The sequence below is a fragment of the Triturus cristatus genome, chromosome 5_1 (genome assembly GCF_964204655.1).
Source record: "Triturus cristatus chromosome 5_1, aTriCri1.1, whole genome shotgun sequence".
Classification (NCBI taxonomy): Eukaryota; Metazoa; Chordata; class Amphibia; order Caudata; family Salamandridae; genus Triturus; species Triturus cristatus.
In genome coordinates this window covers 328,996,343-329,022,900 of record NC_140587.1, presented here as the reverse complement: position 1 = coordinate 329,022,900, position 26,558 = coordinate 328,996,343, and the positions used below count along the sequence as shown (strand labels likewise).

Sequence of the window (26,558 nt, the reverse complement as noted above, 5' to 3'; positions counted from 1 at the left end):
TATTTGTCCCTTCCCATTCTACGGCGCACTATCTTCTCCACCCTTCATTATGTCGAGGCTGATTTTCAAGCAGTTGCTGTGCTGCTTGATGCAGCAAAAGCATTTGATTCCCTGCAGTGGGAATTCATGTTCACAGTTCTACTCAGAATGGGGCTACCACCCTTTTTTCTGAAGTGGATACAACTACTATATGAGGCGCCTGCGGCACGTGTGAGGATTAATGGCTGGGCGGCACGTGTGAGGATTAATGGCTGGTTATCAGCTGCATTTCCTGTTTGTCCTGGCATGCGGCAGGACTGCCCCCTATGCTATTCGTGCTTGCATTGGAGCTACTGGCTTGTAAGCTCCATCAGTGCCACTGCCACGCCGTGCTAAGATTCAGACAGCATCCATTGGTGGTCTAGATGTACGCCGATGATATGCTTCTGTACGCTACGCATCTCCCAGAATTACTACGTGAATATATTAAATTTGAATGCTTTACAGGACAGGGCATTAATTGGGCAAAATCTACGGTGTTTCCGCTGATGGCTGGTACGAGGTGCTTGGAGCTAGATTTCCCAGAGGTATGGCTGCAAAGAGACCCTGAGGTGGTGGTGTCTGAGAATTATGGCTGTGCCCCAACCCAAATCACTGAACAAGCTGGGCCATACTCCTGCTTTCGTTAGCAGAACGCAACGCAGTGGTTAAAATTACTATTTTGCCCAAACTACTCTGTTTATTAATATCCCCATCCGCCTCACTCTGGCTGTGTTTAATTCGCTTCAGTCAGCACTGCTGTCCTTTGTGTAGTGGGTAAGAAGCCTCGATGTAGCTGGGAGGTGCTGGTATTACCGTTCGAGCGGGGTGGCTTTGAAGCCCCTGATCTGCACTTTTATTATCTCTGTGCACAGGCCCAGTTTGCACATTATTGGTTCTTTCCACAGCGATTCCAACCCCACGTAGCTATTGAGGCTGATGCAGTCCTGCCGTTGGCCTTTGTCGCGACTGCCTTGTCTGGTGGGGGTGGTGGACCCAGGGCCGAAATAAACCCCGCACTTTGCACAGCATGGGCGTGGAAGATGCTGGCGGTGCGTGCACAGCTGCAGTATCTCTATGCCCCAACATTACCGCTCGCTGCGCACTGACATCTATGCTGCACGAGAGCCGGCTGCTCTTAAAGCACTGGGTGCGGTCGTCATCACATATTCAGAGGACCTATATTAACAAGGCCAGTACCGGTCGCTTGCTGACGTACAGGGTGCAAGGGACCTGGGGTTGATGCTTGTGTTAACTTATGTGCGTGTGCGGCAGGCGACTAGAACCATTTATCCAGATTACCCAGCTGAGCCCAAGCCGCTGTTGGCGCTTCAGTCGGTGCTAACGGGTGCGGATTGTACAGGCTTAGTCACAAAGTTATACAATGCGTCCCTACACCAGTTATACTATACCCCGCGTGCTGTGTGCGCTGTGGGCAGGTGGATGCGGATTTTTATGCATCTCGCATGGAATTGTAAGGGAATATATACATTTTGGAGTACGGTCACAAACAAGCTTACGAAAGTGGTGTCTGAACCTGTGCTATGTACCCCTGAGGTTTGCTTGTTGGGCTGGGTGAAGAATCTTAAACCCTGCAACCGCAGATTGGTGGCTGTTTTGACTTTACTGGCTAAGAGCGGTGGCCCAATGCTGGGGCTCTAAACTTACCCCAACATTGAAGAAGTGGGTCCGAGATTTACTTTACTGTAAAGAACAGCTGGATACCTACGCTGAGAAATTGCCTGAAACTTCACGCCATAAAGATTTCTGGGCTCCGCTATCTGTGTACCTTCTGGGAAACCCGGATTTGCAATTGACACTGTAACCTGATGCTCTTGATCTGTTTAATCTTGGGCCTGCCACTTGTTGTATACTGCTGCACGTGATGCTTCGCTTTGTTGGGATTACTGTACCTTTTTAAAGTGCCATGAGGGAAAGGAAATATGGGTAGTGGGAAAGTTCAGAGGGATGTTGTTTATTTTATGGGGAAAAAATGCTTGTTCTGACTGATCCTGGATGATCATTTTGACCCTCCATTGAGAAACTATTGTGTACTACACAAGCTGTTCAATAAATATATTTTTTTTAAAAAGCTTGAACTTCTCTCCGGTTTTCATACATGCTAGAAATAAAAGAGGTTCCACTCTGACTAGCACAAGCATCCCGCTTGGGACTACAGCGAGTGAACAATACATGTATGGGCTCAGTGAGCAGAGCACTGCTGGGCCATGTAGGGAAATTGCGCCAACTAAGAGAAAATCAAGAACTGAACTTCTGCTGGATATTGGTTTTCCTACACAGACTGGAGACTAAGGAACATTATAGGTAAAAGCACTAGTGTTAGAATCTAGAGGACATGTGCTGACCTGTCCAGCAGAAAAAGCTGAAAGAATTAAGCATATAACAGACCATATTAGGCAGCAGAGCGCTGTAGATCAACGGCAGAGCAATGCTTACATTTTGATGGCTTGGATAGGTTATGTTCACATTTCACTGGAATACCAAATAGATTATACTGAGAACACAATGAGCGGCTCGGATGCTATTTCATTCTAGGAATTGAGTGATTCAAATCTTTGCTTCTTAAGCCACTTGAAACCCCTTGAAAGTTGCGTTTTCAGCTGGGTATCCTTGACGAAAGTTGTCATGTTCAAAGTCGAGTCCCTTGGGGTAATTCAACAAGTACAGAACCCTCGACGGAAAAGGATTCATTAGATTTAGGAACGTAGGTAAATCATTTGTTTTATTTACCGGTAATGCAGGTTCCATTTCCTCAGATTTGCGCTTCACTCCTTGTTGTGGAGTTGGTGGTGGAGGCATGGCGGTTTCATCAAGTTGCGTTCTGCTACCTTCCATTATTGTTTCCTGTAGGTGGCTTGGTTCCTCTAAAATAGGCTGATCTGTATTAAAAAAAACAATGTTCAGATGATTGGCTACAAAACTATTTTGTTTAAATTATTGAATTCCAAAAAGAAAATTAAAATTCTACAATACACACAATATTCTGCTATTCAAAGTACTTTTTTAAAAACATTTTTCATAATGTTGCTATAAGTTTGGCCAAAGGACTGAGAAGGTCACAATCACAAGAGGCGGCAAAGGGATTATCCCTTCACCAGTTCTATTTGACTGTACTAAAGTGGTTTGCTGTAGTGTGTGCTCCAGAAAAATGCTTCTCTCCCCACACTTGTTTCTTCCCTATTACTGTCTCTTGGATGCAGAAGCCCTCTGTGAGAGACAATCTAGTGAAGGCTATAACAAGGGGTCTAACGATCCGAAAGCTAAACATGGAGAGGTTTGAAACCACCATCCACAACATAGATTTTGAGGTAATTGCACACTACATATACACAAGGATAATGTTACTTACCCAGTAAGCATCTTTTCTTGGCATGTAGAGCTGTAGATTCACATGTTTTGCATACTCCTGCCATCTATTGTTGGGTCCAGATGTTTGCAAGATGTTTTTGTTCGAAGTCTTTCAAGTCACAAGGTAGGTGACTCCTCCTTTTGGTGATTTTTAGATTAGATTGTTTTACCGGAGAGGGCGAGAATGGAGTAGTATGTGTACAATAGAGATGTCCATGCGTATGAATGTGAATTAAGAACTACAACTACCACATGAGACCGGGGAGGTGGGTGGGTGGGTGCATGTGAATCTACAGCTCTACATGCCATAAGATGCTTTTTGGGTAAGTAACATTATCCGTTCGAGGCATATGAGCTGTAGATTACATGCTTTACGTAGACTATATAGCAGTAAACTCCCAAAGCGGTGGCTAACCTGAATCAGTTGTAGTTTGAAATAGAGTCAAGTACTGCTTGGCCTACATTTGCCTGTTGTCTTGCTAACACATCTACACAATAGTGTTTGGTTAATGTGTGCAGTGTAGACCATGGTGCTGCCTTAAACTATCAGCTAAGGGAATATTTCCCAAGAAGGCCATAGTAGACCCTATTTTGAGAGTAGAATGCGCTCTTGGGCGAACTAACAAAGATCTCTTTGCTTTAACATAACGTTAGGATACATTTTGCAATCAATCCTGCAATACCTGACATATATAGGGTTGGCACTGTGAGGTGGAGAAAAAGCAACAAATAGTTGCTTTGTTTTCCTAAAATCTTTGGTTCTTTCTATGTAGTAAATGTAAGAAACTGGCTCTATATATACACACTACACCAAAACGAATAGTTTACCTGTCGGTGTAGTTTTGCAGCTTGAAGATCTTTCTCGATTCACTATGCTGTGCATTATTCCTCGATCTGGTGGTTGGGTCCGGATTCGTAGTCTTGTTTTTTTTGTAGCCCAGGTGGGCGTCGACGTCTCACCATTTGGTGCACCTCTCGTGACGTCGTCGTGCTTCCTGCGGAAGTCCCACCTTTGGGTTCTTTTTTCCCCCTTCTCTTTTTTTTAACCCTAGGCGTTCTCTTAATTTTTCTTTTCCAATTTCTTTTAGTATTCCAATTATTCTGTTCTTCCATGTCCTTCCACCTCTTCCTCCATCCTCATCTTCCTGGCGGAGGTGGGTGGGTTCGCTAGTGAATCCAGAAAGATCTTCAAGCTGCAAAACTACACCAAGGGGTAAGAAACTATTCGTTTTGCAGCGTGAATCTTTCTGGATTCACTATGCTGTGCATAAACTTTGTAGCGGTTTGTTATCTTTGTGGCGGCTGGGTGGTAGATGAGTGTTGGCTGTTGAATATGTGTTGAAGCACCTTCTGTCCTACTTGTGCTTCCTTGTTCATCTGAACGTCCACGCAATAGTGGCTTTTGTCACGGGTCTACCCAGAAAACTAGTTGCAAAGTAGACAAAGAGCTGCTTGGTCTTCCTGTGCTCTTTGGTCCTCTCAATGTAGTGCATCACTGCCCTTCTAGCGTCCAGAGTGTGCAGTGCCCTTTCTGCGCTTGTCGTGGGGTTTTGAAAGAAACTCGGTATCTGAATTGTCTGGTTCATATGGAATGCCGACACCACCTTAGGCATGAAAAGTGGGTCCGTTCTTAGAACAACCCTATCCTTGTGTATCTGGATGTAGGGCTCTTGCAGTGTCGGTGCTTGCAGCTCGCTCACTCTGCGCAGCGAGGTTATCGCTACCAGGAATGCTGTTTTCATTGTCAGCATTTGCAGCGTGGCCTTGTGGATGGGCTCAAACGGCTCCTTCATAAGCTCGGTTAGGACCACGTTGAGGTTCCATGCCGGCGGCGGCATCCTCTTTGGAGGCGCAATTCTTTTCGCCCCTTCCAGGAATCTCTATACTACCTGTGACGTAAAGAGACTTCCTCCTCTCGTGTGTAAGCTACGATTGCCGCCAGGTGTACCCTTAGGGAGGATGAGCATAGATTACTTTTTAGTAGGTGTGCGAGATATCTAAGCACCGTTGACTGTTGTCATTTTGTTCAGTAGTTTATTTCTGCTGCACCATATTGTGAACCTTTTCCATTTCTCCCCATAGCATCTCCGTGTTGTAGGTCTCCTTGCCTCCCGCAGCACTTGCATAGTGCTTTGAGGTAGGTTCAGGTGCGCAAACTAAGTCTTCAGGAGCCATGCCGCCAGGCCGAGGCTCTCTGGTTCTGGGTGCAGGACCTCTCCGTTCTGCATGGAGAGCAGGTCCTTTCTTCTTGTGAATTTGTGAGGAGTGCCTTGTGCCATTTCCACTATTTGAGAGAACCAAGTTTGCCTTGCCCACTGTGGTGCCACTAGGATCAGTGTCATGTTGCTGGTCCTGCACTTGTCGAGTACCCTGTGTAACAGCGGCATCGGTGGAAAAGCGTAGGCAAATGTCTTTGACCAACTTATCCATAGGGCATTCCCTTGCGATTGCTGTTCTGGTTGTCTGGATGTGAAGTTTTGGCATTTTGCATTCAGGCGTGTTGCAAACAGGTCTATTGTCGGTGTTCCCCACCTTTGGAATAGCCTCTGTGTTTCCTGTCCATTGAGCTCCCACTCGTGGGATGCCGATGTCTGTCTGCTGAGCCAGTCTGCCTCCACATTGTCCTTCCCTGGTAGGTGTATGGCCAGCAGGTCTATCTTGAGTGGGATGGCCGATCTCCAAATCTCCTGTGCCAGAGTGGAAAGGGGGAACGATTGTGTCCCTCCCTGCTTGTTGATATAGAACATGGTAGTGGTATTGTCCGTCTGTATCAACACTTTCTGGTTGTATAGCTGTTTCTGGAAGGCCTTCAGGGCTAGCAGGACAGTCTTCAATTCCAGGTAATTGATGTGTCTGACCGCATCTGCCGGAGTCCACAGACCCCCTCACCCTGAGTTTGTTCATGTGTGCTCCCCATCCTATTTGTGATGCGTCCGTGGTAATGGTCACAGTTGGGTTTGGTGGTTTCAAGGTCTTTCCTGTAGTTAAGTTCTCCCTGTTCCACCATGTTATCTCCTCTTGCACTGCGTGCGTAACAACTACTAGATCCTCCCAACTCCCGTTTGCTTTAGACCATCGCTGTTGCAGCCATTCTTGGAATGGTCTCATGTGAAGCCGTACATTGGGGACTAGGTGGATGCATGACGCCATCATCCCCATGATCTTGCTCACTGTCAGAACTCGCCCCTTCTGGTAGAGAAGAGTCTCATTCAGCAGGGCTATTGTTCTTCTGTCGCTGGGCATCACCGTTCCGTCTACGGTGTTGATCTTCGCCCCCCAGGAAGATCTTCACCTGCTCTGGCTCTATCGAGGACTTCCCCCCCCCCCCCCCCCCCCCGTGTATAGAGAACCCCAGGTTTGTTAGTGTTCTTGTCACCCGTTCTGCGTGCTCCTCGCACTTTTTGCGAGTGCTTGCTTTGACTAGCCAGTCGTCTAGGTAAGGGTACACATGAATCCCTTCCCTTCGTAGGTACGCTGCTACTGCTGCAAGGTTATTTGTGAAAACCCTTGGGGCTGACTTTAGGCCGAATGCTAGGGTTGTAAACTGGTAATGATCCTGGTTGATGTTGAACCTTGACAGGTTTTTGTGTCGCCTGTTCATTGGGATGTGCAGGTATGCGTCCTTGAGATCCACGGTGGACATGAAGTCTCCGCCTCGCATTTGGGGTAGCACTTCTTGTAGTGATGTCATCTTGAATTTTTGCGTCTTTATGAATTTGTTTAGGAACCCTAGGTCCAGGATGGGTCTTAGTGTTTCGCCCACCTTTGGTACAAGGAAGTAGTTTGAGTACACTCTCTTGTTCCTTTCTCTGCATGGCACTGGTTCTATGGCTCTCTTTATTAGTTGTAGTGTCTCCTCCCTGAGTTGAGCGAGCTCCTGGCCCGAGCATTGTCTTCTCTTTGGTTTCTTGTTTGGAGGCCTTCTCTCTCTCTCTATGCAGTATCCGTGCTGTATGACGTTAAGAACCCATTTGTCTGAGGTTATTTGTTCCCATTGTAGGTAGAGGCCGAGTCTTCCGCCCACCGGTGTTGCATGTTCGTAGGCGCTTGTTTTGTGTAACCCCCTTGGTGTTTTTACATTGCGCTTCACCCTTCGGGGTATGCTGTGGGTGAGCGTCCTCTTGCGTGTGTAGTCACTTAGATGAGGGTTGGTCTCCCTCTCTCCCCCTTTGTCCACGTCCGTTACCTCTCCCTCGAAAGGACTGGCCTCGAGGCTGGTACTGCCAGTTCTGCTTCTGCTGTCCCTGCTGGCTGTGACTGTCACCCTGCTGTCCGTGTTGGAATGTCTGGTGCGACGTACCCTGCTGGCTTCCTCCCCTTCCGTAGGGTCTCCGATTTGGGGTGCCTCTTCGCATCCCTCTGAATTGCAGGGCCCCCATGGATCTTGCCGTCTCATTTTCCTTTTTCAGTTGGGTGAGCTTCTCGTCCAGTTTCCCCGAACAGCGTTTCACCGTTGAAAGGGGTGTTCAGTATGTTATTCTGGACTTCCTGCTTGAATCCAGAGATTCGGAGCCAAGCCTGTCTCCTTTCAGTGATCCATATGGCCATCAGTCTGCTGGAAGTTTCCGCCCCGTCCAATGCAGTCTTGATGCATGAGTTGGCGATATTCTTCCCTTCCTCCACTAGATGGGAAGCCCTTTGACGGTACTCTTCTGGAAGATGCTTGACTAGTTCCCCCATCTCATCCCAGTGCTGGTACTGGTGTCTGTTCAGTAGCGCGTTTGAGTTTGCCATGCGCCAGTGCATTGCGGCGTCTTTCTACCTTCCTTCCAGTGAGGTCCATCCTTCTGCTCTCCTTTATCAGGAGGTGGCCCTGATGTCGCCGGCACATTGGCTCTTTTCCTGGCCGTGGAAGCAATGATGGAATCTGCAGTGACCGATCCCTTGATGTAAGGAGGGTCCTGCGAGGAAGGCTTGTACTTCTTTTCCGTTCTGGGTGTGATGGACCGGCATGTTCCCGGGTCCTTAAACGCCTCCTTCCCTTGGTTCATCACGCTTTGGAGCATGGGGAGGAACTGGCTCCTTGTCTGGAAGGGGAGCAGAGTTTCGAGTAGAAAGTCTGCTTTCAGCTTCTCCTCGTCCAATTTCACGCCAAAGGCTGCTGCAGCACTCTTGACGACCATGTTGTACGCCCCGATGTCGTCGGGCGGCGAAGGCCTCGAAGGATACGAGTCCACGGGCTCTTCGGGGTTTTTGGTGTCGATGTCCTGCCATTCCAGCTCCTGGCTCGTCGACGGCGCCGAGCCGTAGAACGACTGCTGATCCTCTTCATCACCTTCTCCCTCATAGTAGGCTTCTTCCTCCTCTTCAGGACCCCTCGACTGCTCTTCGGCGTCGAAATCTCCTTCCTCGATCTCCACGACATCCTCGATCTCCACGACATCCGTCGACGGGACCGTTGGGATTTTGAATTGTTTCATTCTTTCGTCGAACTCCTTCCTCTGAAGGATGCTCTCCATCTCCGCCTCGAGCCTTCTCTTTTTCTTTTCCATGCTTGAGATGTGCTCGGCGTCGACCGCAGGTCTCTTCGACGGAGCTTGCGCCGACGCGGCCTCGTCTTTCGCCGCCGAACGTCCCACCTCTTGGGTCTGTTTCGACGAACTCTGCCTTTCGGCGGTCTTCGGCCCCTGGGAGTCCTTGTTGAAGGATCCGCTCGGCCTTTTGTCCTTTGAACCACTGGCGGACGTCGAAATTTTCGGCGCCGGTGTTTCCTTCGAGGACTTTGACTCATTTTTTCGAGAGTCACCATCCGATTTTCGGGACCCTTTCGGTAGTTTTTAACTAGACGTGTCGCTTACCTCGTCAGGCGTTTTCTTATCAGTCTCGGTGACCGTGAAGAGATCAGGTCCTTCGGCGATGTTGTCTTAGTCGGTGGAGAGGCCCAGATCGTACAGCGACGGGGCCTTACCCTTGCCTTCCATGCTGAAGTTGGCTCTCCTCTGACGTTCTCTCACCCGGAGAGTCTTTGGCGCGAAGGCGGAGCACGCGTTGCAGTCCTTGCTCTCGTGGTCGAACGGCAGGCAAAGGTTGCAGACCGGATGTTGGTCCTTCTGCACGTACTTGTGGTGGCAGTTAGGGCAGAACTTATATGGCGTCTTGTCCATTGCGCTCAGCCTCCGAGTGCGCATTTTCCTATGTGCGTCGAAGAAATTAGAGGGTCCCCTCCTTCTTCGTCGTCCCGGCTGTAATACCTTTCTCTCTGTAGTCTTCTAAAGGTTCTCCTTCAATGAAACTCGCGTATTTTCCTTCGTCTAAAACTCTGGAGCTTCTCGATGACGATCCAGACCCAACGGCGGAAAAAAGAATCTGAAGATGGCGCCCCCAAAGGTGGGACTTCCGCAGGAAACACAACGTCACGAGAGGTGCACCAAATGGTGGGACGTAGACGCCCACCTGGGCTACAAAAAAAAAAAAAAAAAAAAGGAAAGACTACGAATCCGGACCCAACCACCAGATCGCGGAATAATGCACAGCATAGTGAATCCAGAAAGATTCACGCTGCAAAATGAGGTATAGTGTGTCTAGAGTCCGAGTGACCCCAGAGGTAGGCAGAGGTTAAAGTTAGATAGAACCTTACTCTCTATTTGTGGTAAAGCGGTCGAGCAGTAAGGCAATATCAGAGGACATTGTTAAGCATTTGATGTACACAGTCAGCAAATTAATTCACACACTCAAGAACTGAACTCTAGGCCAATTGTTTTTGTATAAAAAAAATATACTGTTTTAGTTTAGAACCAAGCAACCCTGGCACAGGTAAGCATAAAATAATTTGTAGCAATAAGTTGCTGGTTTTAGAACAGTTTGAAAATGCAATAGAAATTGTACTTGGTTTGATTTACAGGGAATGCAGTACGTTGCAAATACAGTACATTGAAATTAATAGGCTGTTTCTGTAAATTACAGTCAAGTTCATTTTTTACGTTACTTTTCTAACTCAGTGCTGGATACCTGGATTCAGCACTGGGACATTTCCTGCAAACAGGTAAGTAAAAAGTTTTGATTTATGCGATTTGTAAAGAATATTTTTAGATTTCAAAACTCCACACTTAGAAATTTTTTGGAAGAAAATTGTCAATGTTATCCTATGGAGAAAAAAAAACAGGTTACCGGTTCGCAGGTAAGTAATCGACTGTGGGGTTATGGTTCTGGGGTTAGACTCAGGGGTACCCCAGGGTCAGTGATGCACTGTTGCACCCTCAGTAGCACTAGGGCGGCCGGGTGCAGAGTGTTGAGGCCCAATGTTATCCTATGAAGGATAGGGGGGTCTTCGGGTGGTGCCTGCTGGCAAGCAGGCCACGGGTTGTGGAAGAATGCTCCTAGGGTTTAGCTCAGGGCAAATAGGGAACCAAATTAGCACCAAAGGTGTACCCTCAGCGGCACTAGGGCGGCCAGGGTGCTGTTTTATGGTCAGGTGCCCTGTTGTTTCCAATGGAGAATCTACAGTAAGAAGAAACACTGCAGGCTCGGGACGAGAATCTTCTGAGTGCGACCATCACTTCGAGGGGTAAGCTGGGATGTCATGGGTTAGGTACCGTTGGTTTGGGCACACAAGGCCGTGGGGAGTTGGGTGCAGGGGTGCCTTGGGACGTCGGAAAGTCTTACCCGCTCTGGTCGCGGTAGAGGGGATCCTCTGGATTGAGGCTGCAGGCTTGAGGCAGGTCAAGAGTTGCCGGATCTCGGGTCAGGATCACCGGGGTGACCACCTCGGGGTGTTTTTCCACTCAAGCTCGGGCCGGGTTCGGCAGGTGCAGAGTGGGCTGGATTCGCGGTATCCGGCCAGAACCAGAAGATGCATTTGACACGAGTCCAGTGTTCACAGGAGAAATAGGCTTGGAAGTGAAGGCAGGCAGACTCTCCGGGGTTTTTGAGGTTGCTGGCTGCAGGACACACCGGGATTTCGCAGGAGCAGGTTCGAGGGGAGACAGGCTTGTAGGGCTGGGGCCAAGTCAGTGGGTGTTGTCCTCTTGTTAGCTGGCTGCACGGCTGTTCAGTCCTTTTCTTCGTGTCGTTTCTGGATCTGAGGAAGCAAGGTTCAGGCTGCCCCCTAAATACTAGATTTAGGAGGGTTACAGGTAGGTAAAGGGCAGGGACCAATCGTTACCTTCCCTGGGGTGGGTACACGCCATGTTGTGCCACTCTCCAGTGGGAGAGGGGCAGGAGCCTGTCGCTGGTTAGCTGGGTACCCCCATTCTAAAGATGGCAGGGACTCAAGCTTGTGCTTCACCTAGCCTCCCCCACCTGAGGGGTGGAGTTGGCAGAGGTGGGCACACCTTTTTCCCTCACTTGTTTTTCCCGCCGGTTCTCCCGCCCAAGGCAAGGGGAGTAGAACCAGTGGGGAACAGTTGCTGAAAGCAGCAAATGGTCTGAGTAAGCTCACAAAGGTGGCATGCCTTTGAAGCTTCCCCTTCGTGAACCCTGGGGGAGGAGGCTCGACACCTCGTCCCAGGATGTGCATGGTTTCAGGCCCCAAGAGTAGCAGGCTCTTGACCCAGGGGTCCACAAACAGGTCTGTTGGTGGCAGCCTAAGCAGCCACTCAGTCAGGTCACTAGAAGTTAGTCCTAGAAGTTAGTCGAGTTTCAGGAGGCATCTCTAAGGTGCCCTCTGTTTTGCGTTTTACATTAAATCCCACAGTGGCATCAGTGTGGGTATAATGTGCTGAGAAGTTTGATACCAAACAGGGGTCTCTTACGTTTAAGTAACCAGGCCAACATTCGCACTGACCAGTCCCCCTTCGATGGAGCTGCTGTCTGTAATCCTTCTGAACATAATCCAATCTATCCCAGGTGGCTGCAACCAGTTTGTGTGCTTACATCAGCCCTGCTTCACCTGCCGCTTGTCATAAAAAAGACTGGCAAACCTTACAAATGCGATATATATATATATATATATGTGTGAATCTCCCAGTACTCATGCATCTGTTTGTGGGTTATTACAATCTCACCCCTTCCCATAAGTTACTATACTCTTTCCCACTGGAGAAAGTCAGTTTTTTGTACCATGCGTTAAAGACACTGAAAATATACAAGGGCCATTTGCTTTCTTATGTGGGTGCTGCTTTCATTAATTGAAGATTACATGAAGACCAATACAAAATAGATACTCAACTGATGGCAGCCAGACTCTAAAGCAGATTGATTAGGTAGCATTTTACCCAATATGAAGCTGCTTTCCTTTTCACAAATTAAGAAAATACAAAGCAAGGAACCATTTAAGTTTTTTTAAAACACAAATTACACTGACAAGTGTTAATAGGTAAAGGTCTAACAAACCAATGACATCGCCCGGTTGTTGTGGCTGCTGCGATTGTTGCTGGGGTGGTTGCTGTTCTTCTCGGGGAACTTCTGGATTTTCAAATTCTTTTAGGAATTCATCCAAATTGTCAGCTTCTCCACCTTTCCTTCTCTTCCTAAGTTCATCTGGCACCACTGGTGTCAGGCAACGGGTGAACAGCTATAAAGAATACACATTTAAATTATTTAACAAGCCACTAAAAAGCGCTTGCAAGACCAGCTGAATTATCATCAAGACCAATAGTAACAAAAAATTCAATCCCTACAAAGAATATTCAAGTCAGATTCCTCTCCCTTGATTCCACAACCCCACCTCAGAGCAGAAACAGTTGTCATTTCAGGTGCTGATCTGGAGCACTGAACTAAATTCCACCAGATTTGGAAAATCCCTCAACTATTTGGATGGTTATTTGAATTAACATGTGATCCAGTTGCCAGAGATCTAACTGGACGATAGCGGTCCTTGTTGCATTCTAAGGTAAGAACCTAAATATTTCAAAATAGATTCTCAAATCATGTTGCTTGGGGATACATTGAAGTGACTTCTATAAAGATCTCAGTTTACCGTCAGTCAATTGCTGCAGGTTCACACTATTAGCTGGTCTAAACATAACTCATTACTGCTACTTTACCTTCAACAGCCTAGAATTCCATAATGGCTGAGCAGGCAGTGAGAACAGCTTTTCGACCCCACCAGTCTCCTTCCACATCATTAGTTTCTTTGTAGGTGGTGCGAGGTCCAGGGTGGTAACAATATCAGAGTAATCACTTAGCTGGGCACGGATAGTCTTGCTGTCCAATTCCTTCACACTGTCCACAATTAGTTTCCTTTTTCGTTTTGCTTTTGTTTCCTTTACTAAAGGGAGAATAAACATTACTGAAAATACCCAACATCTAAATTCTCATTAAAGTGAAAAATCATTAGTTGCAAGAAATATGTTTTACACTTGTAACAGATCTGTACCTTGAGATTGGTTTTAGGTCCTAATTCTGTGCATTATTCTGCTTCTGGTCTTCTCATGGTTTAATAAGAGGTAGAATGTTCGGTGAAACAGAACTACTAGTGTCATACATATGCCTTGTAAAGTGACCCACACTTCTAAAAGGCATGCCACTGCTCTTTTTTCCTCCCTTTTACTTACTTGTAATTGGGGAAATAGCCATATCTGCCCTGATTGTTATTTTACACCTTTGTTTAGGTGTGGCTTAAGCCCAGACTTCAGCATGCCCTCTACAGCAGGTCAGTGGATCAACTCACTAAAGCTATTGGCTAACTTCACTGTGACCGACTGCTTTCAGCCATTTTACAAAAAGAACATCCACACACAAGAGGTTCCCTTAAGTGACAGGGATTACTAAGGCAATGTATGCTTTGAGAAAAATCCTTCTGCTTTTAGCTGTTGCAGATAGACAGCCCAGCACCTTCCCAAACAAACCTCAGAAAAAAACAAGCACACAAAGACAAAAGGCTGACTACCAATGCAAGGCTTATTGCCTTTAACAATGCTGGTTTTACTTTCCTTGAGAGAGCTTCATTTTTATTTTAACTGCCGCTAATTTCTTTGCTTTGTTTCCCCCATTGTATTTACATGAATTTCCTAGATCGGAAGCCAAATCACTGGCAGGAGTCACAACCCATTTTTAGATCTCTACTACATGCAAATTTGCTTAGGTTGAAAGCTACTCTCTACAACTCATTCAACCAGAGGCGGTCATGCCTGCCCATTTCTCCCCTCTCCTTCTACTGCTGATATGTCTCTCAAACTAAAGACATTTGAGTTTATATCTTTAATAGCCGTCTTATATTGTGCAGCTCTCAGGATAACCAGTCTGCCTTTCACCCTCTGCCTCATGATACTCCACGAACATCCTGGGTACCTAACTGTAAAATTCCGGAATGTTTGTGACAAATTGATTACGGCCCTGTGTCCTATGCTACTTACGCTACCGCCTTGAAACATACAGGAAACTCACATTTTTTCAGGTCACCCACTATAAATGAGTGGGAGAAAGTGGCTCTGTATATACTGTTCCCTAATAGGCACAGGGTGTACAGAGTCCACAGTCCCCCAGAGGCCGATAGAGGTCAAAGTTAGGTATGACCTTACTCTCAAAAGTGGTAGCTTGGCCGAGCAGTAAGGCAGTACCAGAGGACAGTGTAAAGCATTTATTGTACTCACTCAGTCAGCAAATGGTTTCACACACTCAATAACTGAACTCTAGGCCAATGGTTTATATATATATATATAAAATATATGCTTGTTTTATTTTTAGAACCACAAAGGGAGTAAAAATATACTTTCTCAGAATGAGAGGTTGAATATAAATACTTTTGTCTTAAGCAATAAATTTGTGTAAACAGTCACAGTTGGTTGCAATAAACAATCCTATTTCCTAAACATAACAATGCATTGAGCTCAATGGTAAATTCAGGTTATTTGTAATAAATTACTTTTCAGATTACTTTTGGAATTCCAGGTCTGGCTCCTAGATCCAGCCTTGGGTCAGTATTCAGAATCAAGTGATGAAAGTCGACTTAATAACTGTAATGATTTTTAAATAATATTTAGCTATTTCAAAAGTTAGCACTTAGAAAATATTTCAAAGAAAACATTCAATGGATCTCTATGGCAAGAAATTCAAATTGCAGGTAGAGTACTTTATTGTTACTTTAGTAATCCAGGACTGGGTACCTAGACCCAGGACTGGGGTCCTAATCAAAAACAGGTAAGTAATTTCGTTTGCAGAAATGGTACGATTTTAAAAGAATATTTCAAATTTGCAAAAATAGACACTTAGAAGAAATTTCACAGAAAAGCAGACAATGGTTTCCTATGGGAGAAAAATGAGTTAGAGGTAAGTATAGTTGTGAGCACTTTTCAGGGTCAGGGCTGGGCACCAAGATCCAGCACTGGGAGCTCACCTAGGAGCAGGTGAGTAAATTCGTTTTTGTCACTTGGCTGATTTTTGGTGAATTTTTACAGTTTTGAAAAGTTCACACTTACAAGATTTTTGAAGAAAAAGCCAGTCAATGTTACCCTATGAGGAAAATGAAGTTAGCGGTTTAAGGGTAAGTACTCGACTGGCAGAGTTGAAATTCCGGGCATAGACTCAGGGGTCCCCCAGTGTCGGGTACGTACAGTTGGTTCACCCTCAGCGGTTTCAGGACGGCCGGGTGCAGAGAGAGTTAGGCCCAATGTTATCCTATGAGGGATAGGGGGGCCTTGGTCGGTGGCTGCTGTCTGGCAAGCCACGCGGCTGTGGGAGCTGGGCTCCTGGTCACTTACTCAGGGCAAGTGGGGAAGTAAGTTGGTGTAGAGAGTGCACTGCCAGGGCCACTCGGGCGGCTGGGTGCAGGGTGCTTTTGAGCCTTCGGGCGCTCAATGGAAATCAATGGGAATGTTCCGGTTTGGAAAAAGGCTGCAGGCTCGGGGACGAGGATGTTTCCGGTGCCACCACCACTTCGAGGGGTAAGTTGGGTAGTTGTAGGTTAGGTGGGTACCCCGGGATTGGGCACAGGGGGCCGCAGGGCGCCGGGTGCAGGGGTGCCTTTTGACGTCAGGAATCTTACCCTCTGGTTGATCGCGGCTGGGGTGGCACTCGGTTCTGAGGCTGCAGGCTTCATCCGGGATGTCGAGGGGGGTCCTTGGGTGCCGGACTTGGGGTCACAGTCGCCGTGGGGTCGTCCTCAGGGTCTTTGTCCACTCCGGCACTGGCCAGGCTTGGCTGGTGCAGAGTGTGTTGGGTCCGCGGTTCCGGGCTGCTGCCAGGGGTTAAGAATAGGTTTCTCGAGTAGAGCCTCTACTCATGGGAGTCCCAGGGGCTTAGAGCCAAAAGGTAGCCAGGTCCTCCGGGGTTGGTGAGGTTGCTGGCCACGGAAGATGCTGCGCTGGTGCAGGTTCGAGAGTAGACAGGCCGGTAGGGCTGGGGCCAAAGCAGTTGGTGTCTTCTTTTTAGCAGCTGCAGGGCAGGTCCTTGTTCTTCTTGCTCTTCTTGTAGTTTTCTATCTGGAATCTGAGGAAGGAAGGTTCAGGGTGCCCCTAAATACTAGATTTAGGGGCGTTACAGGTAGGTGAAGGCCAGGGACCAATGGGTCCTTGTCCTGGGGTGGGTACACCCCCTATCCTGCCTCTCTCCTGTGGGAGGGGGGCAGTAGCCTAATCCTGATAGGGTAGGGCCTCCCATCTTCAAGATGGCGAGAGCCCGGAGACGTGCTTCCCTTCGCCTCCCCCACCTGAGGGGTGGGGTGGGCAGGCTGGCACATCCCCTGTCCTTGTATGGGGTTTCCGGCCAAGCTTCCCGCCAGAGTGGGGGTTGCAGTGGCCTGGGGAAACTCCAAATGGCGGCCTGCCTTTGAAGCTTCCCTTTGCTCATCCTGGGGGAGGAGATTTCTCACCTCACCCAGGATGTGCAGTGTTGCAGGCCCGGGAGAGCAGGGGCTCTCCCACCCAGGGGTCCAGCAACGTGTCTGCTGTGTGGCAGCCTGGGCAGCCTCAGAGCAGACGTTGATTGTAAGTTAGCTGTAAGGGGGAATCTCTAAGATGCCCTCTGGGGTGCTTAGTACATTAAATCCTACACTGGCATCAGAGTGGGTTCAATGTGCTGAGAAGTTTGATACCAAACTTCCCAGGCTTCAGTGTTGCCAATTTGGTGCTGTGGAGCTCGTGTTTGACAAGCTCCCAGCACCATGTACTCTTCAATGACAGCACTGCACTTACAGTGCCCAGGAATGGACCCGGGTACTGTAGGGGCACAGGGCTCCTGCTCCTGTGCCCACACCATAGGCGTAATGCACCCAGCTAGAGGGGTGGCTGACATATGCCTTGGCAGTGTAGGTGATGGGCATGGTACACAGGGATGTGTGCCATGTTGACTTTGTTTTGTCCTGCTCCCAGACACTCAGCCTGCAAGGGCAGTGCGTGTGTAAGGGTACAGGGCCTCTGAGGGTGGCACAATGAGTGCTGCAGCCCTTAGAGGCCTTCCCTGGCCACAAGGCCCTGGGTACCTAGGGTACCATTTACTAGGGGCTGACATGTGGCTAGGGTTTGCCAATTGGGAGTTTGTGTGGTTTAAGGAAGGAACATAGGCCCTGGGCACCTGATTGGCAGGAACCCAGGGTACACTCAATCGAAGTACATTCAGCACTTTAGCAAAAAGTGGGGGCATACCATGCAAGAAAGATGGCACTTTCTCACAATGAGACATTGACCATGCCAGCAAAGCAACCAATGAGGTTTCTAGTATTGTTAAGGGCCTCACTTTTCTTAATGCTAGACTTGGATCAGTCTACAGTTGATCTCTGTCACTTAGAGAACTCTTCTGTCCTTTTGGTTGCAACTTGCAATCATTTGGAACAACATGTCTGATTCAAATTTTGTGCATGTTGTCTTGCCAACACCTTCAGTTGTTAAAATATTTCGATACGCATCCACAAACTAATTAATTCCCGTCTTAGTCCCTATGTATGGTTCTCCAATTGACACAGTCTACTCTCACCCTGAAACCTGCCTGGGACCTGGTGACGACTCGGACCTGAACAACCTCCACCTAGTCACCCTCTGGCTTCTAAAAATATGGTCTGCTCACTCCTTTCTTTTTTTTTTTTTAACTTCTGTTTATTAGTTTTCCAAACAATCCGTACAAAGGTGTCATACATGAAAACAGAAATATAAATTTGGCACTGTATCAATCCATCTATTACCCAACATCTAGAAACATAAGAGCACAGATCGTCATTCAGTAGGATATACTAAAGGTATTTATACAAACATCCAGAAGCATCACAGTTGGTCAACGTACTACACACATCCATATTTGATCAACTATTACTATCTGTGCGCGACACAGACCTTCCATGGAGAGCCAGTCTTTCGACATCCCCGTCACAGTCCGACCCCAGGCACCCCTGGCCATCCCATCCCAACATAATTCACTGTAAACAACAGACCCATATCACCTTCATTCTGAAGTGATCCCGCCCCATTGATGTTGTGGGTACCTGGCGCTTCACAGGAAGGCAATCACCTCTTACTCTGGTGCGGGGTCCACCCACGGGTGTGCCAGCAAATAACACTTTAGGGGCCCCCAGACATCTGTGGGCCTGGAGGCACTCAGCAATAATTCCGCATATGTAGTGAGTTGCTCCTGACAATACACTAAATCGTCCATCCATACTTTGAACTTGGGCGCCCGCCCTCTGCCCCAACGGCACGCCACTCGCCTCTTTGCCAGAAGCAACGCAAGCGCCGCGAACTTGCGATGCACCGCTTTCAATGGTTTCACATATCCTAGTAGGGCCAATAGGGGCGTCGGCTCGATAGGAGTATCAACCATCAAGCCCAGAGCTTCAAACACCTGCATCCAGTAATTATGTACTTCCGGACAGTCCCAGGCTAAGTGCAAAAAATCTGCCTCCGGTGCCCGACACCTATCACAGATGCCTGTGCCCCTCAGATTGTACCTATGCAGCTGCGCCGTCTGACTAGCAGTACTCCCATTGCTCCTCTGACAGTTCAAAGACCAATTCTACGTCCCAGTGCATTCTAGCTAGCGCAGATGGCTACTTCCTTAGTGTGTGCACTGTGTGGTATATCAGTGACACCAGTCGCTTGGCCGTCGCGCTTTTAAGAGCCAACTGCAGCGGAGCTAGCGCAGGGGACTCAGCCGGGAAGTTCGGAGTAAGCGGATGCCCTGCCGAAGACGAATATATATATATATATATATATATATATATATATATATATATATATATATATATAACACATCAAGCGGGGTCTGCCGTATATTATGAAAAACGTGCGCAAGCTTCCGAAACTGACCTTCATGATATAAATCTCCCCAAGATTTAATGTGCGCTCGTTCCGCGAATTTGTGAAATATTGTTTCTTGAAGCAAGGGCATGCTAGGATGATAGACGATAGGCATCAGCGGGGAATACAGCATAGGAGCATTCAGCAGCCTTCCTATGCGTTGCCACGCCGCCACAGTGCAGGCAACAGTAGTTGACGGCTGCTCCCTGCCAGTAGGCACATTGTACAGTGCCCCTTCAATCGGCATTGGGTGCGCAAGCCAGTGCTCTGCCGCCACTTGCGGCATATACTGGGGCTGGTGCATCCAAAAATATGCGTAGTGAGACTGCGCACTAATATAATATAATTCAAAATTGGGCATGCCAAAACCTCCCTGCGAATATGGCCTAGTGAGTACATTCCACTGCAATCTCGGGTGCTTGCCCCCCCCCCCCATACCAAGCGCATCAATTCAGATTTCAATGTTTTAAAAAAATAATTCCCCGGATAAAATGGTATGTTTAAAAAAAGGTAAAGTAGCTGGGGCAATATCACCATTTTGAGAGCGGGAGAGTAATCCAACGGGAGACGCATTCCGTTATACGCACCAGGGCCGTTCCGTAATTGAGGCGCATTAACTCATCCCTATCCCTCGTAACATGAGCACCCAAATACCGCAATTCGTCCTCGCACCACTCCAGAGGGTAATCCAGGGGGAATTGAGCCGTTGCAACTGTCAAAGGGAAAATACAGGATTTACTCCAATTGATTTGGATCCCGGAGAGTTTCCCAAAAACAATAAACTCCCTTAGGAAAGGGTTTAAATTATTCTGCGGGTCACGAATGTATAATATAATATCATCCGCATATAAGGATATTAATATTTGCCTCATGTTGCACCGCAGCGCTTGGTCTTTATGATGCTGCCGCAGCTTCGCCGCTAATGGTTCAACCGCAAGTGCGAATAGTAAGGGGGATAGGGGGCACCCCTGCTGGGTACCCCTTGAGACCAGGAACGCCTGGGAAGTGCGACCATTTAGAAGTACCTTAGCAACTGGCGAACAGTACAGGAGTTTGATCCAGGAGAGGAAAGGGGGGGGGGGGGTCATTGGCGGGAAGAGTCCATGCGCAGCATCACCCCGAAGACATAGTCCCTGTTGGAAAACCACACTCCCACTCTGAAAGGATGGTGGTGGTCTTCCGGACACACTGTGGTAGCTTGGCTCGAGTGGTCAGGAATCAGGCTCCGTGCTAAGCATACGACATACCCAAACAATAACCATGCATGCATCCGTTCCAAAAACGACTCTACACCGTAAAAATTGTGAAAATATCTTTCTTTATCTTCTTTTTCTCTTAGTTGCCGATTGGATAAATAAATAACAATCACAATATACAAACTTTAAATAGTGCAGGTCAAATAAATACTGGCTTAATGATTCAATAAATAGGGGTGATCATAAATAATGAAGACATAAATATAAATGCAATACATACAGGCAATTAAATATTCTGAGGCAATAAATACTGTAAACCAATCAATATTGTGCATCAATAAATACTGTGGACCAATAAATACAGTGAAGCAATAAATAGGTTAAATACAATAAATACAGTGCCCCTAATAAATACTTAAAAGCTGACAGTGACACTCATAGAATCAGTTCACTTTTGAATTCCTAAGGGCTGATTTGGCCCAGGCACAGCTTGTGGGGATGCGGAAGGCTTGGGGGTGTCTACTCCCTGGCTTGGACAAGGCTGAGGCCTAAACTGAGGTAGATCAAGGGGGGAATACCAGAGACCTGGCTCTCTCCCTCCACACAACTTCTCTAGATTAGTCCCAGCTCACCCCTGGCACAGTCAGGTTGGTTCCAGCACCTCCCTAGCCCCTTAGAGCAGTCTCTCGGGTCTCCACAGGGCCTTAGGCGCCCTCTACTCCACTTACTGCCCTTTTTCTGATGCTCCGACACCGCTGGAGTCGTGTCGACGCCGTGAGGCGGTTCCAGTTCGATGTCGGCGGCCTCGGCACAATGTCAGTTCTTTGACGACGCCGGTAGGCGGCTCCGGTCTCGATGTCAGCGGCCTCGGTTCGATCTCGACCTCCGATTCGATGGCGTCGGGCAGTCTTTACTCGATGTCGACTTCGGGCGGCTCCGGTCCGATTGCGACCTCAACTTCGATGACGTCGGCCGGCCTTGACTCGATGTCGACTTCCGGCGGCTCCGGAGTGCGATCCTCACTCCCGACCTCCGGTGCTCCTCTCCTTAGGTTTCCGGCGACTCCGGAGTGCGACCTCCACTCCCGACCTCCGGCACGATTCTCACAGGTTCCGGCGACTCCGGAGTGCGATCCTCACTCCCGACCTCCGGTACACCTCACCTCGGTCTCCGACGACTCCGGAGGGCGGACTTCACTCCTCCGATGACGCCGCTCACTCGACCTCGGGTGACTTCCTCCTCGACCTCTGGTACTCCTCACGACCTCTGACGGCGCCCTCTCTCGACCTCTGGCGGCTCCGGGTACGACGTCCGCTTTTCCAGTCAGCGCCGCTTCTCCACCTCGGGCTCCAGGTCTCAGGCTACTCGACGTCGGACTCCAGGGAAACCAGTTTCCAGGTCAGGATCTTGCTGTTCTCTGTTTCTAAGGCCTGTTCCTGCTGTCCAGGTCCTTAGGATGGTGTTTCTGACTTCTTCCCACACAGGGCTCCAGGCTGGGCTCAGTCAGTAGGGACTAGTATCAAGGGTGGGTTTATGGACCCCACTCCAGGCACAAGTTTCCACCCCTGCTGCCTCACTCCTTCCTCCTTCAGGTTTCTGCTGCTCACTCTTCACCAGTCAGGTGCCAACTGCCAGCTCCAACTGCCAACTCTCTGTCTTAGCTTCCCAACATTCTAAACCGCCTCCAACTGTCACAGGGTTCTGGAATGTTCTGGAAGGTGCTAGCAGGTTCCAGTGGATGCTGGTGATGTCACAGGTGGCCACCATTTTGTGCTCCAGGCCCTCAGACAGAAGTTTCAGGGGTAGGTAAAATGGCTCCCTGAATCTGCAGCAACACTAAAAAGTCTGGTGGTTCCCAAAAAGGAAAAATTCAAACAGGGTTTGAGGCAAAAGTGGGACAAAATAAATAATGATGAGGAGGGACCACCCACAGGGCTGACAGGTCTAACACGCGTCCCCCCCCAGCTGAAAGTGGGGAGAGCTACCCAACCCCTTGGGAGTTCTCATCACTAAGGCGGAAATACCGAGAGACCGTCTGCATTGGCGTGGTCCACTCCAGGCCGATGTTCCACCTGAAAGTCCATTCCCTGTAGGGAAATAGACCACCTCAACAACTTGGGATTCTCCCCCTTCATTTGCATCAGCCAACGAAGGGGTCTGTGGTCGGTCTGAACTAGGAAGTGCGAGCCAAACAGGTATGGCCGCAACTTCTTCAGAGCCCATACCACTGCAAAGGCTTCACGCTCTATTGCACTCCACTTCTGTTCCCTGGGAAGTAGTCTCCGGGATAGGAAGACCACGGGTTGATCCAGACCCTCTTCGTTGAGTTGCGATAACACTGCCCCAATGCCATGTTCTGATGCATCTGTCTGGACAATGAACTCCTTGGAAAAGTCTGGGGCCCTTAAGACCGGGGCCTCGCACATGGCTTTCTTCAATCTCTCAAAGGCTTGCTGACAAGCCTCCGTCCAGACTACCCGTCGAGGTTGTTTCTTGGACGTGAGCTCCGTGAGGGGGGCTACGATGGTACCGTACCCCTTCACGAAGCGGCGGTAGTATCCCGTGAGGCCCAAAAATGCTCGGACCTCAGTCTGTGTCTTGGGGGGTTCCCAGGCCATGATGGCCTCGATCTTCGCCTGGAGGGGTTGCACCGCTCCCCTACCCACCAAGTGTCCAAGGTACACTACCGACCCCTGCCCGATCTGGCACTTGCTGGCCTTGATCGTCAATCCAGCTTGTCTCAGGGCCTGGAGAACAGCTTGCAGGTGACGCAAGTGATCCTCCCAGCTGTTACTGAAGACGGCTATGTCATCCAGATAAGCAGCAGAGAAACTCTCCATTCCGGTGAGGATCTGGTTTACCAGGCGCTGAAACGTGGCAGGTGCGTTCTTGAGCCCAAAGGGCATCACACAGAACTGGTAGTGGCCATTGGGCGTGGAGAAGGCTGACCTTTCCCTTGCTCCATCAGTCAAAGAGATCTGCCAGTACCCAGAAGTAAGGTCAAAGGTACTTAGATATTGGGCAGCTCCCAGCCGGTCAATCAATTCATCCGCCCTAGGGATCGGATGAGCATCAGTTTTGGTCACTGAATTCAGTCCCCGATAGTCCACACAGAACCTCAGTTCTGGTTGGGCACCCGGTGGTGCAGCTTTTGGTACTAACACCACCGGACTGGACCAGGGGCTGCTAGAAGGTTCGATCACTCCTAGCTCCAGCATCTTAGTGACTTCACTATGAATGCTGGCCTTCACCTTGTCTGACATCCGGTAGATCTTGGACTTCACAGGTGGGCTGTCTCCTGTGTCCACGTCATGGACGCACAGGTGAGTCCTACCCGGGACAAGGGAGAACAACGAGGAGTACTGCCCCAGGACCTGGCGACAGTCCTCCTGCTGTTCAGGAGTTAGAGATGGGGAGAGAATCACTCCCTCCACCGACTCATCCTTCTCTTGAGACGCAAACAGATCAGGGAGAGGCTCGCTTTCCACGTCCTCTCCTCCGTCAGTCACCATCATCAAGATGACTTCGGGCCTCTCGTGGTGGGGTTTGAGGCGGTTGGCATGCAGCACCCGCAGGGGCTGACGAGGGGTCTTCAGGTCCACCAAGTAGGTAGCCTTACCCTTCTTCTCCAACACCTCAAAGGGTCCTGACCAGCGATCCTGGAGGGCACTAAGCTCTCCTGGTTCGATCACCCACACCTTCTGGCCAGGCTCCAACTCCACCGGGTGAGCATTGTGGTCATACCACGCCTTCATTACTGCTTGGCTGGCTTCCAAGTTGTCAGAAGCTTGCTTCCACAACTTAGCCATTTGGCTCCGGAAGGCCAGCATGTAGCTCACCACATCCTGGGGAAGCTTTCTGGGAGTTCTTTCCCATCCGTCTCTCACCAGGTTGAGAGGTCCACGTACAGGGTGCCCATACAGAAGCTCGAAGGGGCTGAAGCCCACTCCCTTCTGTGGCACTTCCCTGTAGGAAAAAAGTAAACAGGGTAGGAGGACGTCCCATTTCCTCCGCAGGCTTTCAGGCAGACTTCTGATCATGCCCTTCAAGGTTTTGTTAAACCTCTCCACCAGACCATTTGTCTGGGAGTGGTAAGGAGTGGTGAACCGGTATGTCACTCCACACTCCTTCCACATGGCTCGCATGTACGCTGACATGAAGTTGGTCCCCCTGTCGGACACAACTTCCTTGGGAAAACCCACTCGGGTAAAGATTCCCATCAGGGCCCTAGCCACAACAGGTGCTGTTATGGTCCTCAGAGGTATTGCCTCTGGGTACCGTGTGGCATGATCCACCAGAACCAGGATAAACCTGTGACCAGCTGTAGTCGGTGGATCTAACGGACCCACAATGTCGATGCCCACCCTTTCAAAGGGGGTGCTAACGACAGGAAGTGGTTCCAGTGGAGCTTTCAGCTTCACCCCTGTTTTCCCACTGGCTTGGCAAGACACACATGTCCGGCAGTAGGTATCGGACGACACTTTCATCTGAGGCCAATAAAAGTGTGGGACAAGACGGGCGAAGGTCTTGTCTTGCCCCAGGTGTCCTGCCAATGGTATCTCGTGAGCCAACTCCAGAAGGAAGGCTCGATAACGTTGAGGGACTACCAAGGCTCGTGACGATCCATGTAGGGGTGCCTTGGGTTCACTGTAGAGGAGGCCATCCTCCCAGTAAACACTGTAGTTCCCTTCAACGTTCCCTGCTGCCTGGGCTTCGGCCTGTCGCCTCAGCCCCTCAAGGGTAGGGCACTCCCTCTGGCCCTGGCAGAATTCCTCCCTGGACGGGCCTCCCTCCACGTGCCACTCGGCCGGTATGGGTAGGTCCTCCAGGTTGGTAACGTCCCCCACCGCAGACTCCTGGTCCACCACCTCCGGTGGCATATCCGTCCTACGGGGTGGGGACGCCGAGGCAGGCTCCTCCTGTCCTCGGTTCTTCCCTTGACTGGCAGCTGGCTGGGCCTTTGTTCCAGGCTCCAGCCGAAATGAACTCCCTCTTCGGGTAGTCGCGGACCTTGTGCTAACACAGGCCCAATCAGGTGTACCCAGCATCTCGGTGTGAGTCCGGTATTCCACCTCCTTCCAAGCGTTGTGCTCCATGTCATTCCCCAGCAGACAATCGACTGGCACGGCAGGGCTTACGGCAACTCGAAGTGAACCTGCAACCCCCCCCCATTCAAAGGGAACCTCGGCCACTGGATAGTGGCCTGTTCTGCCGTCAGCCATCGCGGCTGGGTGGAGTACATCGGGAATTACCTGCTCTGGAGACACCAGTTGGCTACGCACCATAGTCATACTGGCTCCTGTGTCCCTCAGAGCCTCCCCTCTTTGGCCGTTGATGGTGACCCACTGCCCATACTTTGCGGTATTTGCGGGCACCTGGATCTTGGGAACCATCTCCCGTTCTCCCAGGGACACTAAAGTGACACCCGCCCACTCCCTTCCCTTAGTTAAGGGCATCTCCTCCCCGAGCACTACACTAGCTACTCCGGGGGTCTTTCCTCCAGTGGGAGGGGGTGGTCGTTTCAAGCACTTCGGATCTCCTTTATAGTGTCCAACGCCACCGCACTCCTAGCAATGGACAACCCTTGGCTGCTGACTCTGGCCAGGATTAGGGTTTCTGGGTGGGTTAGCCCTAGGGGTGAATCCTGTTCCCTTCCCTTGGAAGTTATTTTGGGGGCCTTTGGAGAACTCCTTTTTGTTTTCCCCTCCCTCTTTCTTCTGGGGGGCGCCCTGTCCGGCCTTTTGAGTATCCCCTCCAGTCCCCCTTGTGGACACCCGGGTACTAGCCCAAATGTCCGCCTCCTCAGCAAGCTTCCGGGGACTGGTCAGCTTGCTATCCACCAGGTGTTGCCGCAGTTCAGGGAAACATTTCTCGA

At 49.4% G+C, this 26,558-nt stretch overlaps 1 protein-coding gene across 1 annotated transcript in view; it reads right to left on the bottom strand.

Moving 5' to 3' along the window:
* The window catches only part of RAD21 (RAD21 cohesin complex component), a 343,159-nt gene that overhangs the window by 57,337 nt on the left and 259,264 nt on the right, over nt 1-26,558 (bottom strand). Inside the window, exons 9-11 of the mRNA XM_085605069.1 lie at nt 13,311-13,534; nt 12,658-12,838; nt 2,770-2,918 (exon numbers count right to left, since the gene is read on the bottom strand). Of these exons, the coding sequence (XP_085461195.1) occupies nt 2,770-2,918; nt 12,658-12,838; nt 13,311-13,534 (554 nt within the window). The remainder of the gene's footprint in view (nt 1-2,769; nt 2,919-12,657; nt 12,839-13,310; nt 13,535-26,558) is intronic.